This window comes from Haliotis rufescens, unplaced genomic scaffold (assembly GCF_023055435.1).
Source record: "Haliotis rufescens isolate VD_foot unplaced genomic scaffold, xgHalRufe1.0.p SCAF_21, whole genome shotgun sequence".
NCBI lineage: Eukaryota > Metazoa > Mollusca > Gastropoda > Lepetellida > Haliotidae > Haliotis > Haliotis rufescens.
Genome location: NW_025963902.1, coordinates 5584913 through 5605997, shown reverse-complemented (window position 1 = coordinate 5605997; position 21085 = coordinate 5584913). Strand labels below are relative to the sequence as shown.

The 21085-nt window shown below is 39.0% G+C and overlaps 1 protein-coding gene across 7 annotated transcripts in view; it reads right to left on the bottom strand.

Moving 5' to 3' along the window:
* Positions 1–21085, bottom strand: part of LOC124133363 (RILP-like protein 1) — a 43058-nt gene that overhangs the window by 4514 nt on the left and 17459 nt on the right. The window contains exons 4-9 of one of the 7 annotated variants that reach the window (XM_046497741.2): positions 20571–20843; positions 19712–19890; positions 18415–18435; positions 15312–15338; positions 11312–11416; positions 3589–3638 (exon numbers count right to left, since the gene is read on the bottom strand). In XM_046497741.2, coding sequence (XP_046353697.2) covers positions 3590–3638; positions 11312–11416; positions 15312–15338; positions 18415–18435; positions 19712–19890; positions 20571–20843 — 654 coding nt within the window. In that variant the 3' untranslated portion in view covers position 3589. The remainder of the gene's footprint in view (positions 1–3588; positions 3639–11311; positions 11417–15311; positions 15339–18414; positions 18436–19711; positions 19891–20570; positions 20844–21085) is intronic. The other 6 variants (XM_046497739.2, XM_048401160.1, XM_048401159.1 and 3 more) reach the window with 6 other exon arrangements.

The window sequence follows — 21085 nt, the reverse complement described above, 5'->3', positions numbered from 1 at the left end:
AACAAGCAAACATGAATTCTTTTGTAGATTAATATTCAAAGATTTTAACCTTGATTTAACCATGATAACATTCAACCCAGTTGAGCTACACACCATTCACACAATTCAACAGTTGATAACATTCAGGACTGATAAGTTATCACAAAACGACTGAGGAAAGGTATTAAGGTAATAAGATATATTGTCTGCGAAAGTCAACAGTGAATGTGTGACTGCAGATTAACAGCTGATCCAATCATATCTGAAACAAACACACAACAGTGACAACAGAAAGAAAGCATAGTTTTTGCATCCTGCAATCAACTCCTAATGTGAAAAAAGCTTTGTGGTGTACCACTCGTCAACAGAACCCACTACAGGCCAGACCAAGTTAATAACTTGATCTTTGGATTTTCTTCTCCAAAAAGATGATACTGGGGACAGTTTGTTTTAAAATGATAATACACTGCGATAGATCAAATGAAATTGTGAGTGAGTGAGTGAGTATGGTTTTACTCCGCTTTTAGCAATATTTCAGCAATATCACGGCGGGGGACACCAGAAATGGGATTCATATATCATATCCATTTGGGGAATCAAACCCAAGCCTAAGGTGTGATGAGCAAACGCTTAAACCACTAGGCTATCCCACCAACACATGAAATAAACATTTTTGGTTCATCTGAGTATAATATTTTCAATCAAAGATTTAGATAAGATTTTATTCTTGCTGTTCCCAAAACATTGCATTAGCTACATATTAAGACATTTTCAGTAAATGTTGACAATATGACAAAGCTGAACACAATTTCTGTTCACTGCTATATCTCCTTTGTAAAAGCATGTTATGACTTTACTAAAGACATAATCAACTTGTTGTGGCCTGAATGTATAGTTGTGGGGGGGATGTAGAGGTTGACATCACTATGCACCATAAAGCCTTGTGCACTCTGCTGAGATACAAATGTGAGATCAAATAATTAAGAACAGATAAAAACTATGTTACTTATCAAAACATGACTGTTTGCCCAATCTCATTAAAATAAGATCTTTCACAGACACTTTTCCTCTCTGCATGAAGATCGGACACCTCCATAAAAGATCATGTTGGGTTTACTTTCATATCAGCCAATCAGCATCAAGGTATCTAAATTCTTGGTATGAATGAGCGAATAATTCAGATCAGCATATCTTATTTCTGTATCTTGACGATTAACTTTAACCAGTTGAGAATAATAAAGACTGCACCACATGACTTTGTTGTGGACATTTTACACCATCTCTCATTTCTCAGCATCATGGTGTCCACCAAAACGACGGCAAAAGGGAGTACCATCTAAGGATTATCTTTCTTTTTTTTCTTGTGATGAAATCAAAACTTAGGAATCAACGTGGTAAAAAATGAAGCCAAATATATTTAGAAAGCTGACATTTGATTGGTTCATTTAGATTCAGGTGTCAAAGTTCATCAGGGTTTGCCCGACCTTCACCATGAGGTCTTCATGCAGAGAAGTAGTGTACCAGAGTAAAAAGATATTCTCTTAATGAGACTGAAGCCTGCCATGCATGGCCCATGCATAGCTTTTAAACAAGAGTCTTCACCACTGAATGGTAATCCAACAAGTGTCTGCCATGCGAAGCATCAACAAAATGAGGAAACGGTGCTCATAGAAGTAAATAGTACATCAACACTAAATGTTAGAGTGATCTCCCCTGAATATGAATCTTGCCTCCACTGCCAGATAGCAAAGATACACTTCCTCAATGTGAGTTGATTTGTCGGACATACGCAGACAGGACAGGGACAACAAGCAGCATACTACCGGGTACCCACCATTAGCAGACAGTAAAAACATGAATGAGTGAGTGAGTTTTCTTAACTTTGCTTTGAACAGTACATCATTTATATCACGGTGTGTCAGCTTGATGTGGGAGCCAAAGTCATAGATGTTCATTACTTTGGTAAAACCCAAGAGCATGGGTATGGTGCTGACAAACCTAGAAATATAATCAGGACGAACCAGGATTCGAATCCACGATCACAAGCTTCTGGCTGCCTAAGTGACATACACAGCACAGTGAAATGCATTGACGTATGGGACGCCCATGCCCCAGGAACAATACTAAGTACTGCTCATGATGTGAGACTCGTTGCAATAAAAAATTTGATACACTTTAGGGGGAGCTCTCAATAATATTCCAGCAATATCATGGTGGGGCATGCCAAAAGCTAGCTAAACACATTGTACATTTATGGGAATCGATCACTCCTTCATCCTCGATTGTCCAGTGATTACATCACTGTTCTACTGTGATAAATACCCCGGACCCATTCACCCCCATAGCTTTTTCTGAAAGTGATGTCACCTGGCACGACTCTTCTACCACTAACTAACACACAATTTTTCTCGTTCATGATCTTGAGTGTGAGTGAGTAAGTCTGATTTTATGCAGCTTTTAGCAATATTCCAGCAATATCATGGCCAGAAATGGGCTTCACAAATTGTACCCATGTCGGGAATCGAACCTGGGTCTTCGGCGTTTCGAGCCAACGCTTTAACCACTAGGCTACCTGACCGCCCCTCATGATCTTGAAATCAACAGTCTGTCAAAAATTTCTTTACTAAACGCGAGCCTCACATAGATCTACATTCCAAATTGCAGCCCTGTCCGAGCAAGCCCTTGATACATAATTGAATAAGAAGACTATCATAATGAAATTTCAGCTTTAAAAAATATCACGAGGGAAGTATATGCTACAAGATGTTCTGGTCGTATTTGAGACGGCACACAAAAGTCAAGTCTAGTATGGCTGCTTGCATCAAACATGATTTCTTTGTTGTTTGTTTGTTTAACACCGCACTCAGCAATATTACAGCTATATGGCGGCGGCTCTGTAAAAATGTCTGGACCACACAATCCCGTGATTGGCATCATGAGCATCATCCTCACAATGGGGATACGATGACCAATTCTAACCTGGATTTTCCCAGGGGGTTCCCAGCATGACAGAACAGTGTTATTTGAATGGAGTAAAATTTAGCGACATTTCATTTGACCCCTGGATTCCCTGGATAACCGAAGATGTCTTCAGTTACTGTATAGCGTCGAAAGTGGACACACTACGAATTCAGCCAGCAACTGGTCAGACATTCACATTCAATCAAACTGAAAGATACCAAATGTTTTCCTTGATAATATTGATTTTGAAAATATATCTTTTACAAAAATAACTAAAGTACTTTCATGTTGGGCCCTGGAAGAGGCTCTCTAGTACTAAATAAGGTATTTTTACCTCTTAAAACCTTCACAAACTCGCCATAATAAATCCCAGAAGACCAGTGCTACTGATTATTTAGCTACTGATAACTGAATTTAACCATCCGGCCTGGAAATTTACAGATTACCATATGAGTACAATATGTGAACCCCATTTCTAGTGTTAGAACATTGCTAAAATCAGCGTAACACCACACTCACTCACTCACAATTATTAATGATGACAACTATTTCAGGCCAAATATTCAGGGGAGATAACTGCAGTTAAAAGCAAACAAAGCAGCAAAGACCAGAACTGGACAGTGACTGACGTGTGTAACTAATACATACATTACAAATCCAGTTGTGGAAGGCTCAAGTTATCCAATAAAGTCTGAAAGCTAAGAGGAGACAACAAGCTATCAATGTTTCTCATCTGCTAAAAAAAATTGCAGAATATTTTTAGTATTTGTTTGTTTGTTTAACGCCGCACTCAGCATTATTCCAGCTATATGACACGGTCTGTAAATAATCGAGTCTGGACCAGATAATCCAGTGACTGACATCATGAGCATCAATTCACGCAAGGGGGATACGATGACATGTATCAACCAAGTCAGTGAGCCTGACCACCCGATCCTGTTAGTCGCCAGTAGGATATATAACCAGCTGATGCGTGTTTCTATATATACTACTCACCATCTGATAAGGGTATTCTGAGTGTCCAGTTGGAAGAATAAATCTGACTGGTTGTTAATGTTGTATGAATAGGGAGTGATTCGGGCATGATAGTGACTCATGTTAGTGAGTGAGTGAGTGAGTGAGTGAGTGAGTGAGTGAGTTGGGTTTAACGCCGCTTTTAACAGTATTCCAGTTATATCACAGCATGTCAGCTTAATGTGGGAGGAAAGCCCGAAGTGATGCAGGTCTCAGACGTTTAACACTTCGGTGAAACCCACGGGCACGGGTATGGTGCTGACAAACCTAGAAACATAATCGGGGCGAACCGGGATTCGAACCCACAATCATAGGTTTCTTGTGTGCCCAAGGGACGAAACTCTGTACAGCGAATCGCGTCACCTTAGACGACTGGGCCACCCGTGCCCCAACTCATGTTAAACTTTATTCAAGTTATAACAAACAAAAGTTAACATTTATATACAGTGTTCCCTCGTTATTTCGCCCTTCAATATAGCGCTAACTCGGTTATAACACGCTGTACATCATGGCTCCCAAAATTTACTAACATTTTTAATAAACTCAAGTTTTCAAATGACACAATGTTTTCCCCCATCTCAGAAAACATTATCAGCTGATCACCGCGATCACGTAACACCGGAAATACCAGTCAACTAATCCGAACTGAAGTACGCAATTTAATCCTAGTTATGATTATTATGATGTCAGGTAGATCTAATAAAAAAAAAGTTCATTCTTTATCTGGACTAATGTTTGCAATATTTTTTTAAAATTTTATTCAAAATTTCATTTAATAATTATATTAATGTTTACAATAATTTGGGCGAAATCGTATGCGAAGTGATTGGTAGATCGCACAACTCACCGTTATTTACAGCAACCACGGTCAGATTACCGCCATTGACGCCTTGAAACGAACTTTAGTTGCAAGAGAATGGATACAGATATCATAAATGCCATACCACGACTCGCTAAAAGTCATATTTGAGGCAGTTTGACTATCAAATGTCAACAAAATGTTTTCGCAATCGAAATACATGAAGCGCGCAAAGTCCCTACGGTGACTGGTCAAAATCGTTCCATACGTCAAAAAATATCCTGCATACAATCTGTACCAAAGTGCTATGTTTATGGTTCTTATAATTTTAAGTAAGTAAATATGATGGAAGCTCCAACTAAAATAATACGATACTGGAATATATTATTCCTGATAAAATAATATTTTCAGATACAATTTCTTCCAACAATCCTGCATCAAAATTCTTTGAGGTTGTATCATTGGGTGCATTTTACCTGAATCACCGGTACATACAGAGGAAACGTGTGCACAGCTGATTGCTATTTCCGGCTTCGTTTACGAGAAAATACACACGGTGATCTTAATCTCTGCATATAAAACAATGCCTTGAGAGCAGGAAATGCATTTTAAATGGTAAATCATCATGTCTAGTGATGTTTTATATCAAATTTCATACTTTTATTGACCAAGTTTGTTATACCTGTTATTCACCTGAATTTGCTGAAGGGATACGACGTGTTTGGGTTTTTTTGAAAGCGCATATAAAAATACTCGATAAATCTTTTTTTTTACACTGTCAGACTATGAATCATAAATAACTTCTATTCTAATCTTTTTTTGAAACTCTGAAACCTGCAACATAGATTATGTTACGTAGGCAGAGCATGTACTATTTGGTTGATCATCTACCACCAACGACTCGACCTTCATTAAACCGCTGATCATCTATAACGCTCATCAATTATTTGGACCCCGAAGGTAGCGTTTTAGCGAGGGATCACTGTATGTGTCTCCTGACTTTCGTAAGCATGTGAGCTAGCATAGTATCCTTATCAGGAGTTGAGCAGTATATACCACATCCTATAGTACTACCTCATCTTTCATCATTGTGACTATTAGAGACATTACAGGGAAGGTCATGGGACCGAGCCAACAGTGTCGACTTTCACGGACTTCTAATTGTGTAACGCCGCACTCAGCAATATTCCAGCTACATGATGGCTGCCTGTAAATAATTGTGTCTTGATCAGACAATCCAGTGATTGATTGTACAAGATAAGATCCACGACACACAAGAACCAAGTCCCCAGGCCTGATCACCCGATCCACTCTAATGACCAACATAAGTGCCTGGGGACAAATTTTAACCCCGAATATCAACGGGATTTAAGGGCCTAGAAAATGTTCTAATTATCAGGAAACTACTTAAACAACACTAGTTGTGATATGATGAATATAGATTGACTCAGACAGGGCCATACACATGTATCTAGTTCCCTGGTGTTCCTTTGTGATGAAGGAAGCGTCAACACGAGAGAGGAATGAATACAGAATTTTTAATTTGTTACACATCACAGATTGAAATATATTGAAACTGACCTGTAATGCTTGTTTTATATATACTACTCAAAAGAAGTTAAAGAACACCCGATTATTTCATGCATGACAGATTAACTATAGTAATATGAACAAAATCGGTCGTCTTTAACTTCTTTTGAGTTGTATATTTAGAGCCAGACACAATATGACACAAACATTGTTAGTCAGAACATCATGATGTCATCTCTAATCTGGACAACTTAAATCAATCAAACCCTTGTCACGATGCCAACAATAGAAACATACATGTGATAAAAACATATAACCACACCACCCGCCATCTATCAAACATTACGGACAAAGGTTATATGACGATGATAACTATCACAATTTCAAAATGCACGACAAACACAGACCAGAGTGAGACTTACACAACAGAACACTGGGACTTAACTAGCACTGATAGACCAGAAGATATGACTTGTGGAAAGGGAGACAACTCATATGGAATATATACAGATTACCACAAGAAAATAACTGAAACTGGCAATGGAGGCAATTCATGTCCTATTCAACATGCAATGATCCCAACAGTGGGCATAAATGAACAGATACATGTGCATATAATGATTGTAATGAGATTATATTAGGGTATCAGTGCAAAATGATATTTAATATATAGGTGTTTGAACTGTAAAACTCTGACAAGAAATAAAAGGTGCACACATTTAAACTTTCAAGAGCAAACCATTCATGAAGCATCTTATGGAGAAAATATTAGTCACTGACTACTAAATATATAAAGTCTATAATGCTTTTGGTCAAATATGATGTATATCTCATCCAGTGAAATCTGAAAACCATACTTTCTGTGTAATTTTAGGACAGGAAAATGTGACTTTTGATGAAAATAAGACTTTTACTCTTTTCATATCATTTCAGAGTCACAGTTATGCTGTTGGTTGTTGTTTTGTTGTTTACCGCCGCACTCAGCAATATTCCAGCTATATGACAGCGGTCTGTAAATAATCGAGTCTCGAGACAATCCAGTGATTGATATCATGAGCATATGTACACCATGTACATACTACACTATCATCTCATTTGGGCCAGTAAATATTATGTCCTATTAATTGCATATTAATTAACATTTCAAACTGTTTGAACTATAAAAAAAGAAATTATTCTTGTTAGCCAGTATTAGTGAACCAATATTATTGTACTATTGTGCCTGAAATCTACTTGGCAGCAACTATCAAAATTCAACTGAAGTTCTCTGTTTGACTAAAACAGAAGTTAAATTACACCCTTTTTTTTCTTATGACACAGTTAATCTGTCAGGTCAGGCCATATTAACTTCAGTCACATAAAAACATGATGATCTTCTTTAACTTCTTTTGTTTTATTTACTACTCAAAAGAAGTAAAAGAACACTCAATTCTTTCATGGCATGACAGATTAACAGATTCAGTAGTATATAGTAATAGCGCAATCTACAGACAGACTGTACATAAAAAATTTCTTGTAACAAATATATTCAATAAAATGATTCAAACTATAAAAACTGATACTTTGTCATCATTTACATTACTAAAAAATTATCTCCATTTAATTTTTGTTTTAATTAAGGCCACACATTTTTTATTTTTCATTTCACAGGCCCACCTCCCCTATTGAAAAGCAGAAAAAGAAAAAATATAACACATACAATACAGTCTCCCACTAGTAATATAGACCCTCTTATACAACATAAATGTTATATATTCATTCCATGTCTACATCACTATCAGTGATTCAAGACGCCAGCTGCAGTTTTAACTCCAGAATGACTTTTATATGTATTAATAAATGATTGACATGGCTATTCATTTATATTTTGACCGACTTTGTGTAGAAAGGCTGGAATAAAACGAAAAAAGTGTGGCCTAACTGCTATATTGTCACGGTGAGTAGACTATGAGTAGACTGTACGTCATATCAGCCGACCTCATCCACATCAACTTGAGACACCACGCCAGCAGCTGATGAAGGTCACAACGCAAGCAAAGGTCACCCTGGCAACAGGTCAGATAAGGGCCAGAGCTCCGTTCCATGATCTTAGCTCTAAACCTATCATCAGTCTCATTCTTACGACAGTCGTAAGCATAAGATTGTTTTGTGGAATGGAGCGAAAGGACGGTTTCTTAACGCGATCTTAGGGCTAAGAACTTACCTCCCATAGTTTGATTTTTAAAATACACTTTCAAACACATAGAAATTACATGGAAGTGTGGAATTGAAGGCCCCAGTTCCCCAACGTAATCCTAGTGTTAAGACAATCATAACTCTCGTAGTTTAACATAGACTTATGACAGTCGTAGGGCTCACATTGCTTTATAAAACTGGGCTTGAGCACCCGGGCCCACTTGCACAAAGCGATCTTAGCGCTAAGACTATTGTAAGCCTATGTTAAAGTATGGGAGTTATGATCATCTTAGCGCTAAGATCGCTTTGTGCAAGTGGGTCCTGTTCCACAAAGTGATCTTAGTGATAAGATGATCATAACTCCCATAGTTTAACATAGACTTTGAGAGTCATAGGACCAGGACTGCATTGTTGAATTACAGGCGCGTTCCACAATGCAATCTTAGTGCTAAGACAATGTTAACTCCCATAGTTTAACATGGACTTTGAGAGTCATAGGGCTTTGTCAAATGCGGCCTAGACTCAACCCAATATACACAAGACTGTCTTCTTGTTCTTGGCATGTCCTAATTTATTTTCTGAATTTCAAGGAATCCCATATGACATTAATGACATTATTTAGGGTCACCATTTTTACGAAAGCAAATAATGTTTGTTTTGCTATTGTTACTGTGAGTCAGACAGACCAGTATTAGTGTGTTCTGCAGGGCAGTCAATAATGAAGGCCACATTCAAAATGTCACTCGGCAAAAACAAGGTGTTAACAAATGAAGATGAGTCATGGGAGATAACAGACTGTTTACAGGTGCTAGATGTACATAGTACTGTTATATAACAGCTATATATACTCAGAGGTATTTTAACATTGTTTTCTTATGTTGTATTTGTTGCAATAAGATAAAACTAAGCATTAAAACCACTTCCTACTTATTGGTCCTGTTATCAGTGAAATACAGGCAACCTCTACAAAGCTAAACATTAGTCATTAGTGACATACATTGACATGAATTCAGAAAATTTTAAGGCTGCGGCCTTGGGCCTAAATATCAGGTCTTTATTAAAAACTGCATGGTAATCTTATTTGATGCAATTTTCAAAATACTGCTATTTCTATTTACGATGAGTCATTTTTAACACAACATATTTTTGTTCAACATGCCTAGTTTGTACAGTAACATGCAATTGATTGTTTTTAATAACATGTGTTTCAGCCAACGTAGTATTTTATCTCCCTACCAGAGTCTTGGTGACTAAACCCATACAAGATATGTGATTTTTTTTATTTACTTCACTTTATTCATTACTTGTAGGCCTTTTAGTACAGACGAAATACAATTTAGGTGCAAACAGTATAAGATGTAATACATTTCCTTGCTTTTTTAAAACAAAAGCTGAGTGAGTTTTAACATAATTGCATATTATGCATGTTGGAGTATTTGTGTTCTTACAGCATTGGCATAAAACAAGTACTTTGCTGTATTCATATTGATAATAGGGTCTTGCGATGACAGTAGTGTATTAAACTCTAGAATATTTGGAAAGATGTAAAATTTAGATTCTATGCAACTTTGCCTAAGATGGCTAAAAGCTGGACAAATTAACAAAAAGTGATATTCATTTTCAATATGGTTTAAGTAACAAACTTAACATTTTCTAAATTCACGAGGAATATTATAATGTCATCACATTTAATTTCTAAATTGTGAGAATTAAGCCGAAAATGAGTTAATATGGTTCTGAATTTATTCACAGTAATACTACTCCAATAGTAGCATGTGGTCATGTGATCTCCTGGTACTGTTCCAGCCTGAATACTGGCTTTGGAAAAGATGGCTGTGCACTTGACATCATGCTCCACGAAAGGAAATAATAAACAAATAATTTGTTTGGTAGTCTCGTGTTGAAAACACATCACCATTAGTTTTGGTTATATGTTGCTTTTTCACCTTTGGCATGTTTGGCATATGAAGGGCAGACAAGTTTTTTTTCTTGTATCACAGATTCTTTGGACCAAAATTTTGAAGAAGGAAACTAAAAATAAAATAAAGACATCATGAATCAAGATCTTTGGGGGTGTTGTAAATATTTCCTACATGTTTCGAAGAAGGATAAAAAAGAAGAAGCCGTAAATCAGACCAGATGGGCCATGTGGTCATGACATTCAATGACAAATCCCCATCTGTGTCAGTAAGCTTCATTTCAGCTGTTTCCTAGGTAGACAGCTGTTCTGTTTAGTGAACGTTACGCTAATGTTCTTTGTAGACCGCCCTAGAAACGCCCTAAGCAACAGATTCCCAAAACTGCCGCCATTTCCAGTGATGTACAAATGTACATACAACAGTAATCAACAAGAAGTGATTTGATGGGTAGAGACACAGCAGTCGTCCATTGAAATGTATTCACACGTCTGCTAATGGCAAGTGTCCATTGCAGAAGACATCCCTTTCATTGAGAAACCGATCAACATTTTAATGATGGCGGTATAATAGTTAAAAAAAAAAAGAAAGAAAAAAAATCAAGCAAAATTCATTTAGACAAATCCATAATACAAGAACAAAAAATTGTCTGACCTTTTGAAGAAAATATAAGGAGGGAGCGTTCAACCCTGCTCCTCCCTTCCGGACCCATCAGTGTGTATAACAGTTTATAGGATGTCAGCATTGGAATGGAAATACTAGCTATCATCATATCTTATCTACGTCTATAGTAAAGTGCAAGGCGAAAAAAACATACTGCAAACATGTCATGCAAAGAGGAGTTACCAACAAAATGCTCAAAATTCATACACCTATTTGTCATAGTGACATTTGTTTGAAATGGTCAAGGTCGAACTTTTAGAGATATTCAACTTACAATTTGCGAATGCCTCCTTCCCGCTTGGCACCTGGCACCTTCTCTTCCGGCTCTCTGTTGATTGGTCCGTACACAAGCACCTCCTCCCCCCGATATGAAGACGTCCTGCAGGCAGCAACAAGTCACATGTAGCTCGGCAATAAAGAGTGAATCAATGAGTTTAACGCCTCTTTGAAAAGTATTTCAGTTACCGTATTTCCTCTAATAAGCACCCTGGGATTTTTCTTTGAACAAACTTAAACAGGCGCTCAATATTTCTAATACGGTGTTACATACAATAGAATTTTATGCTCTTGATACAGAATACTGCCACTTATTGTGTTGTACGCTGCTTTGTATGAACCGCTTATTGAAGGCTGGTGCCTATTAGAGACCCGGCAAGTATTAGAGTAAATATGGTATGTCACTGGGTATCAGCTTGACATGGGAGGAAAACCTGGAGTGATAATCATGAGTATGGTACTGACGGACCTAGAAACATAATCAGTTGCATCTGGGATTCAAATCCTAGGGGATGCATCTCTGCATGCCGATTTGTGGCGCCTTAGATGAGTGTGCCCCCCCTGGCCCCAAGTTAAAAGTCATGCATCTGCTACATAAATTTCAAAGTTGACACCTCTTGAAAATGGGATTTAATAATCTAGCTTCACTGAAACCTTGTTGACACAAAGTCGTTGACACCAATAAGAATACATTGATTATCATTAACTGGAGACAAGGGGTGACGATATCAGACCACTGTGCTAATACGGATTTCCGTACATTGTGAACATGTGTAACAATTAATTGGAATATTAGTTAAGGAAAATGTATCATGGTACATTCTATTTTTAGTACCATAGGAGGGTCTGCAGGGGTGGGTGATTGTGTTTTAATAATACACTAATTGAGGATATATCAGAGGGTTTGGAGGGGAGGGTATGGCAGAACAATACAAAGGCTGGTTATATTGTAACAATGGACACTTTAGGAGGGTCTGGAGGGGTGGGTGCAGGTGTTGCAGTATAATACTGATTAAGGCTAGTATATGACAGAGGACACTTTAGAAAGATCTGGATGGGTGGTGATGCAGTTTAATACTATTATGTCAGGATATAACAGAGGACAATTTATGAGGGTCTAGAGGGGTGGGTAATAGTGGGTGCAGTAGCATAATACAAGATGACAATGATACAAAGACACTTTAGGGGCATCTGGAGGATGGGTGATTGGGGATGTTGCAGTATACTACTGCCACTTCGAGCCCTGACAGAGGAAAAGTAGAAAGCATTTTGTTCTCCATCACTGAGACACACAACACCCACTCCCATGTCATACTCCCGCCTCATTCTACATCCGTATACAGCACAACCAAACAACAACACCGAAAGTGAAACTCTCCAGGAGGAAAGAGAACAATGAAAGAAACTAAGTATTAGTCGTGGATGTCAGGGGTCCAACAACAGTGTTTGAGTTGAAATTTGATTAAATGTTCTGACAAATCAACATCAAAAGGTCAGTGTATCAGTTGAAAGCTGTTTGTTCACACAGCAAACAGAATAGATCAATAGATTACAGCACAGACTCGGATTGATGTCAATTTTAAAAGTATGGGCCAGAATTCAGTAATACAAGGCTAGGGGACCTGTATTACCAAGAAAAGGAGTGAGTGAGTGAGTATGGTTTTACGCCGCTTTCAGCAATATTCCAGCAATATCACGGGCGGGGGACACCAGAAATGGGGTTCACACATTGTACCCATGTGGGGAATCGAACCCAGGTCTTCGGAGTGACGAGCAAACGCTTTAACCACAAGGTTACCCCATCCCCCCACCCCCCCCCACCCCCCAGAAAAGGAGGATCAAGGAGGGGAGATAACTCACATCTTCACTTCTCTAACCTGCTTGTTGCAGACATGGAAGAGAAATGGTTCAGCGTCTGGACGCATTTTGACTAAGACGATGCCAAGAAGAGACTTTGAAATATCCACTGTGGCATTTAACCTATGAAAGGTCTGGGTTGGGTTTTCATAAACAGGTAGTTAGGTCCTTATTCATCTACCCGATAAAGCCCAACTAGATCATAAACTCTTCAGGTTCTGAGAGTGAAAGTCGAACACATACTGATCCATTGATTGTAATAATGTAGCACTTCTAGCTTGCCCCTGTCTGGTGTGGAAATATAGCGCTACATAAAGGGAGTTACCGTATTCGACGTAATAAGCACCCCACTCTAATAAGCGCCTACGGCGATATTTGCATATATATTGGCTAGTGAACAATCCGAATTAGCAAACCTTCCAACTAATCAATGTACACAAGACTTATTATTTGTGTATACTACGCACTCATGTGTTATATGCACCCTTAATTATGGGCAATTAAATTCTTGAAAAATATATCTGTCGTATATAAACATCTCACGCTGTCAGCATAAACCATGAAATTTACGATCTGTTTTTTTCACCAAAATAATATTCTAATAAGAGCCCCCTGTTTCTAAGTTTGAGAGCGCTTGGGCACTTATCACGTCGAATACGGTATTATGAATATTATCATATGGAGTAAGTGCGCACAAACAAGAGCTGAATGAGAACCAACATAATCACCGCTTCAACACAACTGATTCCATAACAGATCACAACCGCTTGGGTAAAAGAAGAGTGGAAATGATCTGTCTAACCCAGTGTGCAAGACTTTGAAATATTAGAAATTAAACCAAATACATTTGTGATGAACTTCAGACATGATGAACAGGAACAAGACCTATGCATCTTGAAGGGTCAATCAGCGATAGTAATATTCCTCAAAAGAAGAACAACTAATGATTATTTGTTGGACTCAGGTTACCCCAGTGTGTAGCTTTGTACACTGACTATTACTAATTTAATTCATACATCATATAGAAGAAATACAAGTACCGTATTCACTGTATTAAGGGCACTAGTCCAATATATGCCCCCTGACAAACATCTCGTCCAGTCTCTATATATTCCCTATAAGTAACCCCTTCTAAGACTGAAAATTGACATGACAGTCCATATTATTTTGTGTATATTAAACTATTTGACAGAAAACAGTGCAGAAAGGATATAAAATCGCCTAGAAACTATTGTAAAAACAGTTTCAGTTTCAACTAAACTAAGTTTGTTCCTTACCACTCGATCTCTGAAAACAAATTTAACTCATTGTGTATGGTTGTAATAAGTGCTTCCTTTAGTAAAGTTCCTAAGTACCCTGGCACTTATTACAGCAAATATGGTATGCCTGAGTGACCTTTACTACTCTAAACAGTTCAGAAATAACCCAATAACTAAAAAGATAAACAGATAAAATTAACAACTTACCTACTTGGACACAAAGAGCAAGTTATATTTGTGAAACATATATTAACCAGTAGGGGTGACTATTGGTCTGGAAATCACTATTGCGATAACTATTGTTATTGCAAGCAACTATTGCGATAAATATCGATAGTTTTTAGATGGATTTTAGAGTTGAATTAAACCTTTGAACTGAAGTTTCCTTTGAATGTGATAACCATAAGACTTCCAAACACTCGATTTTCCACCCAAGTTTATCACAAACTCCACTTGACTCACCCTCCACCATTTTACCTTAAGAAAGATCGGTTGCTAAGCATCAAGGGCAGTTAACTCCTTACTCGGCTGCATTCGCGAGCGTGTTTCGGTGACTCAATCGCATGATACCGTAAATACAATCGAAACTATTGATATTCCTAACTGAAATCTATACTATTGATCGGAAACTGATTTAACAATCGATTTATTGACTTTAAATGCCAACCAATAGCAATATATGGATATTTTGATTTATCGTGACACCTCTATTAACCAGTAAATGTCATGTGTTTTCATTCTTATAAGGTATATAAGGTACTGCTTTTTAAGTCATCACAAGTGCAGCAACATATTTTAATCACTCTCTGACTGACCCTTCAAAATAACTGGCAAGTATAGTTCTAACACAGCTCTGAGGATCAGAAAAGGGAGGTTACTCACGCATCTCCTCTACCGTCGCTCGCCTCTCTTCAGGGAAAGAGATAAAGAAGTTAATACCAGCCACATGCAACATGCAAACAGTACAGGCCACTAAAGATGCATGATTCTCAACATGATAGGCAGAATAGCCATGCCAACAGGCGAGGGTACTTTATATTCAATAAACATAAATATCTCTTCAAAGGATCCCTTTCAATCCTGAGAAATTCTGACACTAAAGAAAATATCAATCAGGCATTTTCTATTAATGAATAAGTTTACAGATTCACTGATTAAAATTTCACAAATTTTGATATATATATTGTTTTCAATATTGAGAAGTCATATCGATAATCGTTGATATTTTTCTCATTGACATTAATTCCAATTATCAACCTTTTAGCCGGCCCTACTTGTCAGAATAAAACTTTCATTATTTTTCTTTATTGCACCCAACCAAAATTCTTTTCACATGAATTCTGTAAACCATTTTTTTAAATGTATTCCCTATCATGTTGAGACAAGAGTTACATTACAGACAGATAGACAATCTTCATTAGAATGAGATCTTTTAATCTGACATGATATTTCTCTGCGTGAAAAAATAAAGACTTCATAGAAGGTTGTGTCAGGTGAACTTTCCAAAAGTTAAACAACAACCAGTTCCGAATAAAGATAATTAAGGCACCACCATTACATAGGCTCTGTCATTAATGATCACCATGGCATCTGAACCCGAAAGGGAGTGCCACCAATCTCATTCAAATCAGATCTTAGTTCTCACTGCCGCTAAACAAAGATCTGAGGACATCCCATTATGGGTCACGTCAGAACAACCTTTAATCCGACCAATCAGAGCATTGCTTATTAGGTTATGAAAGTGACAGTTGGAATGTGATTTTTTTATCATGCAACCTCAAAAAAAAACATACCGGGTATTCCGAATGACAGTTATGGGCTTTATGACTCTATTCATACAGTCTAGACAATCTAAAAGCCATTCCAGAATGTTTTTTTGTTCAGTCTTTAATCAAGTATATGTCAAAATATGTTTCGAAGCGTAGTCGCCAGTTTGAAACTCATGCCATTAGGCTCGATTAAGCTGCCTTCTGATTGGCTAATGGCGACTTCTTGTCGATCATTCCATTGGTCGGTCAAAGTTCGCGAAAGGTCGGTCTGACATGACCCATAATGGGATGTCCTCAGATCTTTGTTTAGCGGTTGCAAGAACTAAGATCTGACTTAAGAGACTGGGAGTACCACTAAAGAAGTACTTGTGTACTGTTTTTGAATGTGTAAAACATCAATCTAATCTTATCAGAGCAAAAGATCTGATCTTAATGAGATTGGAAAGACAGCATGATTCTATACAGATACTACTAAAAAAAAGCTGAGGACCACCCCCTTTTTTGCATATTACTATAGTTAATCTGTCATGACATGAGTGAGTGAGTGAGTTGGGTTTAACGCCGTTTCAACAGTATTCCAGTTATATCACGGCGTGTAAGCTTAATGTGGGAGGAAAGCCCGAAGTGATGCAGGTCTCAGACGTTTACCAGTTCGGTGAAACCCATGAGCACGGGTATGGTGCTGACAAACCTAGAAACATAATCGGGGTGAACCGGGATTCGAACCCTCAATCATAGGTTTTTGGCGTGCCCAAGGGACGCAACTCTGCACAACGAATCGCTGCGCCTTAGACAACTGGGCCACCTGTGGCCCCGTCATGACATGACATTATGTATTATGAAAGAAGCGGGTGATCCTTAATATTTTTTTTTGTAGTATGCAAGCATGAGCTAGTATACAAGGAATACATAGGCGATGTTTTAAGTCTGAGATGAGATTAGCAGTCAAGACACCACTTACAAAACGTTACGAAGCAAGCACTATTACTATTAGCGAGACCTATATTACACTCTCATATTACAGCACTGGAATGGAAGTATAGTTGTTAGGAGCTTGTTTGCATCTGCACATAAAATAAGCAGAGGAATTTGATTGGCTCGTCATTTACAATGTCATTTACCATCCAAGATACCTGGATATTGAATAAATATATCAAAGAGTGTTTTATGTCCAGATAGGGGAGGTAACTCTAGTCAGTTAGCAAGGGATTCAGATATCCAGAAAGTCTTTTAAATGCAAGTGGCCGAATAAGCAAGATTTGACTGAATAAGCAATCTTACAACTGGGTTACATCAATACGTGGCAATTGTGCATTATAGTAGTTACTAGTAGTAGTTTATTTTCAGTCAGGCAAGGAAATGAGGCCGTGCCAAATGATATACTCCATGCGGTGACTTTGTGTGTACACTGCCGTGGCCTCATACTGAAGGTGAGGTGAAATGGGGCACAATTCCAGTTATATGACAGTGATCTGTAAATAATCGAGTGTGGACCAGACAATCCAGTGAGTGACATCATGAGCATCGACCGATGCAATTGGGATATGATGACATGCATCAACCAAGTTCACCCTGACCACCCCATCACAGTAGTCGCCTCTTACGACAAGCAGAGTCACTTTTTACAACAAGCATGAGTTGCTGAAGACCTCTTCAAACCGGATCTTCACGGGTTCATGAATACTATCGCAATTGATGGACAGCCTTACAGATGAGGATGCGCTATTTTGATTGACAGGAATGATAGAACAATGTTACCAAGGATATGTTAGACCACAGGGAGGTAATTTGAGCAGTGTCAACCCGTGACATAGCTCAAACGTGTACTTCATCGCTGGGATGAAGTACTGTAGGCTCGTTTCATTGTTTAGCAAAGCATCTCAGAAACATTCATAACAAATAATTCAACTAACAGTTGAGCTTAGGGCCCCTCGTGCGGTGTAGTGCAGCTGTACCTGGTACCATGATTCAGTGACAGTACAGATCAGCTCATCATGACACAGTTACATGCATAACAGCTGATGGCTACAACACTAAGACCGTGGGAACACTAAGGGTGTGACACTACAGGGGCGTGGCAGGGGCGTGGCAGTACAGATCAGCTCATCACGACAGTTACATGCACAACAGCTGATGGCTACAACACTGGACTGACCGTGGGAACACTAAGGGTGTGACACTACAGGGGCGTGGCAGGGGCGTGGCACAATACTTACATGAGGTCATCATTGAAAGTCCTTGTAGCAAGTAATAGAGATGAGAACAAACACTCACACACAGAGGAATGAAACACACTGGTCAACAGGTAGCAGTAGTAGTAGTAGTGGTAGTAGTAGTAGTAGTAGTAGTAGTAGTAGTAGTAGTAGTAGTAGTAGTAGTGGTAGAAATTAGTAGTTTGTTTGTTTGTTGTTTAACGCCGCACTCAGCAATATTCAAGCTATAGGACGGTGGTCTGTAAAATTCAAGTGTGGACCAGACAATCCAGTGATTGACATCATGAGCATTGATCTACACTATTTGGATACGATGACATGCATCAACCAAGTCAGCGAGCCTGACTACCCGATCCCGTTAGTCACCTCTTATGGCAAGCATGGCTTGCTGAAGACCAGCAGTAGCAGTACAGTAGTAGCAGCAGTAGCAGTAGTAGCAGGTGTAGCAGCAGTAGTAGCAGAAGCAGTAACAGTAGTAGCAGAAGCAGTAACAGTAGTAGCAGCAGCAGTAGCAGTAGGAGTAGGAGTAGCAATAGCCGCAGCAGTAGTAGCAGTAGTAGCAGCAGCAGCAGTACTGCAGTAGTAGCTGTACTGTTGTCACAGCAGTAGCTACTGTTACAAGGCCAATAGTGAGCAAATCCTTTTACACCACAGTCAGCAATATTCCAGATAGGTGACAGCAGGACCTAGACCTAAATCTGGGCCCAGCAAACCTATGCTGTAGTAACATGGAACACCATCACACAATCTAAGCCATCCTCTTCATCTGCACAGCTCACATTTCAGTCAACCTACACTAACCCATGGATCAACTCCCGTCGTTCTCACGATCGCAAATTACTCGCCTCGATAGTAGCAAAGGAGAGTTGTCATCGCAAATTTTAATGGACACGAAGACATCATTTCCACAAAAAGATTTTTGAGGGCTTTCTTTTGTGTGTCAAATTTTAATGGACACGAAGACATCATTTCCACCAAATGATTTTTAAGGGGTTTCTTTTGTGTGTCAGTCAGTTTTTCAATTTTGAATTACGTAGCAAATTAAATTGGCTAATGAAAATCAAGAGCGGGTAATTGGCGATCACGAGAATGGATCCAGGGGTAAGTTCAGCTTTACCAAAACGCGAGCCCTGGAGACAGAACGAATCTGAGCACCCATTTTTCATTTTAATCGGTTTCTGAAACAAGACCAGACCTCCTCTGACTTGGTACCTGATTTGAAGCGAGGGGATTCTTCAACAGCTGTCCAGGCAGCGACTAATGCATGACCAGACACCGAGAGATATATCTTCACACTTACTTTGGCTTGTACACAGACAATTCCTCTTCCACCTCGATGAGCTTAGTCTTGAGCTCATTGCGTTCCATCAGCACCTGTCTGAGTTCCTGCATGGTGAAGCGTGGCCGGTTGGGGTCCGTCAGGTCAATGATCATCTTACCCTGGTTGTTGAGACGGCTTGCAATATCCTCCAGCGTTTCCTGCATCAAATTCATGTATCTGATCAATGCCTGAGCATTTCTCTAGCAAAGTAAATAATATTGAAAAATCAAAATGCTGAATCATGGAAGGCAAAGCCCTAAGTGTCTGTATAAAGGACGAACGTTTCTATACCCTGGTGGTGGGGGGGGGAGGTTTTGTCAAGGACAGGATATGTTTTATGTCACTTCTCCAAAAAACACCATTTTTTTTTTTTGTCCAGTAATTTTTTTTCAAATTCTAAAACCTGAGGTGAGGTTACTTTTTTTCAAATTGGAAATTGAATTATTTATTTTTTCAACGTTTCCCAGGTTCCACCCAGAATATGAAAAGGTTTTATGTTATGAGCAACAATCCACCTCGTTGGGACATGATGCCATGCCCTCTACCAAGTCACTGATCACCTGATCCATCACCCAATGATGCCTCATAAGACAACATAGGTGGCTGGGTACCAACTGTTACAAGGGAGCATCTTATTCCAAGCGGTTGGGTAGCCAAATGGTTAAAGCCTTCACCCGTCACACTGAAGACCCGGGTTCGATTCCCCACATGGGTATAATGTGTGAAGCCCATTTCTGGTGTGCCCTGCTGTAATATTGCTGGAATATTGCTTAAAGCGACGTAAAACCCTCACTCACTCATTCCAAGTGATCACAGATGACAAGAACCTCCTGCTCACCTGTGACGCGGCCTCGTCATCTTCGTCGTCGTCTTCGTCCCCGTGGATGCCGTTCCTCTTCCTGCGCACGTCCCGGGCCAGCTTGAGCTGGTCCATGTTCTCCTGCTCCTTGAGGATCTCCTTGATCTTCTCCACCTCCTCCTCCTTCCCCTTCAGCTGTACCTCGATGTCCGCCCGCTCGTCCAGCAACACCGCCGTCTGCTTCTTGTGCGTCTGGTTCTTCCGACGCAGGTCAGAGTTCATCTTTGCAACTCTCTCTAACTGGTCTCCCAGCTGGATGAAAAATACTAGAATTTTGGTTTGTTGTGTAACGCTGAACTCAGCAAATATTCCATTTATATGAGGGTGGACTGTAGCTAAGCAACAATCAATGCAGTCTGGGTAAGATGCCACATATTTAACCAAGGCACAGAGTCTGACCACCTGGATCCAATTGCACAAAGCGATCTTAGCACCAACATGAACTTAACTCCCATATTTTAACATAGACTTATGAAAGTCGTAGCGATAAGATC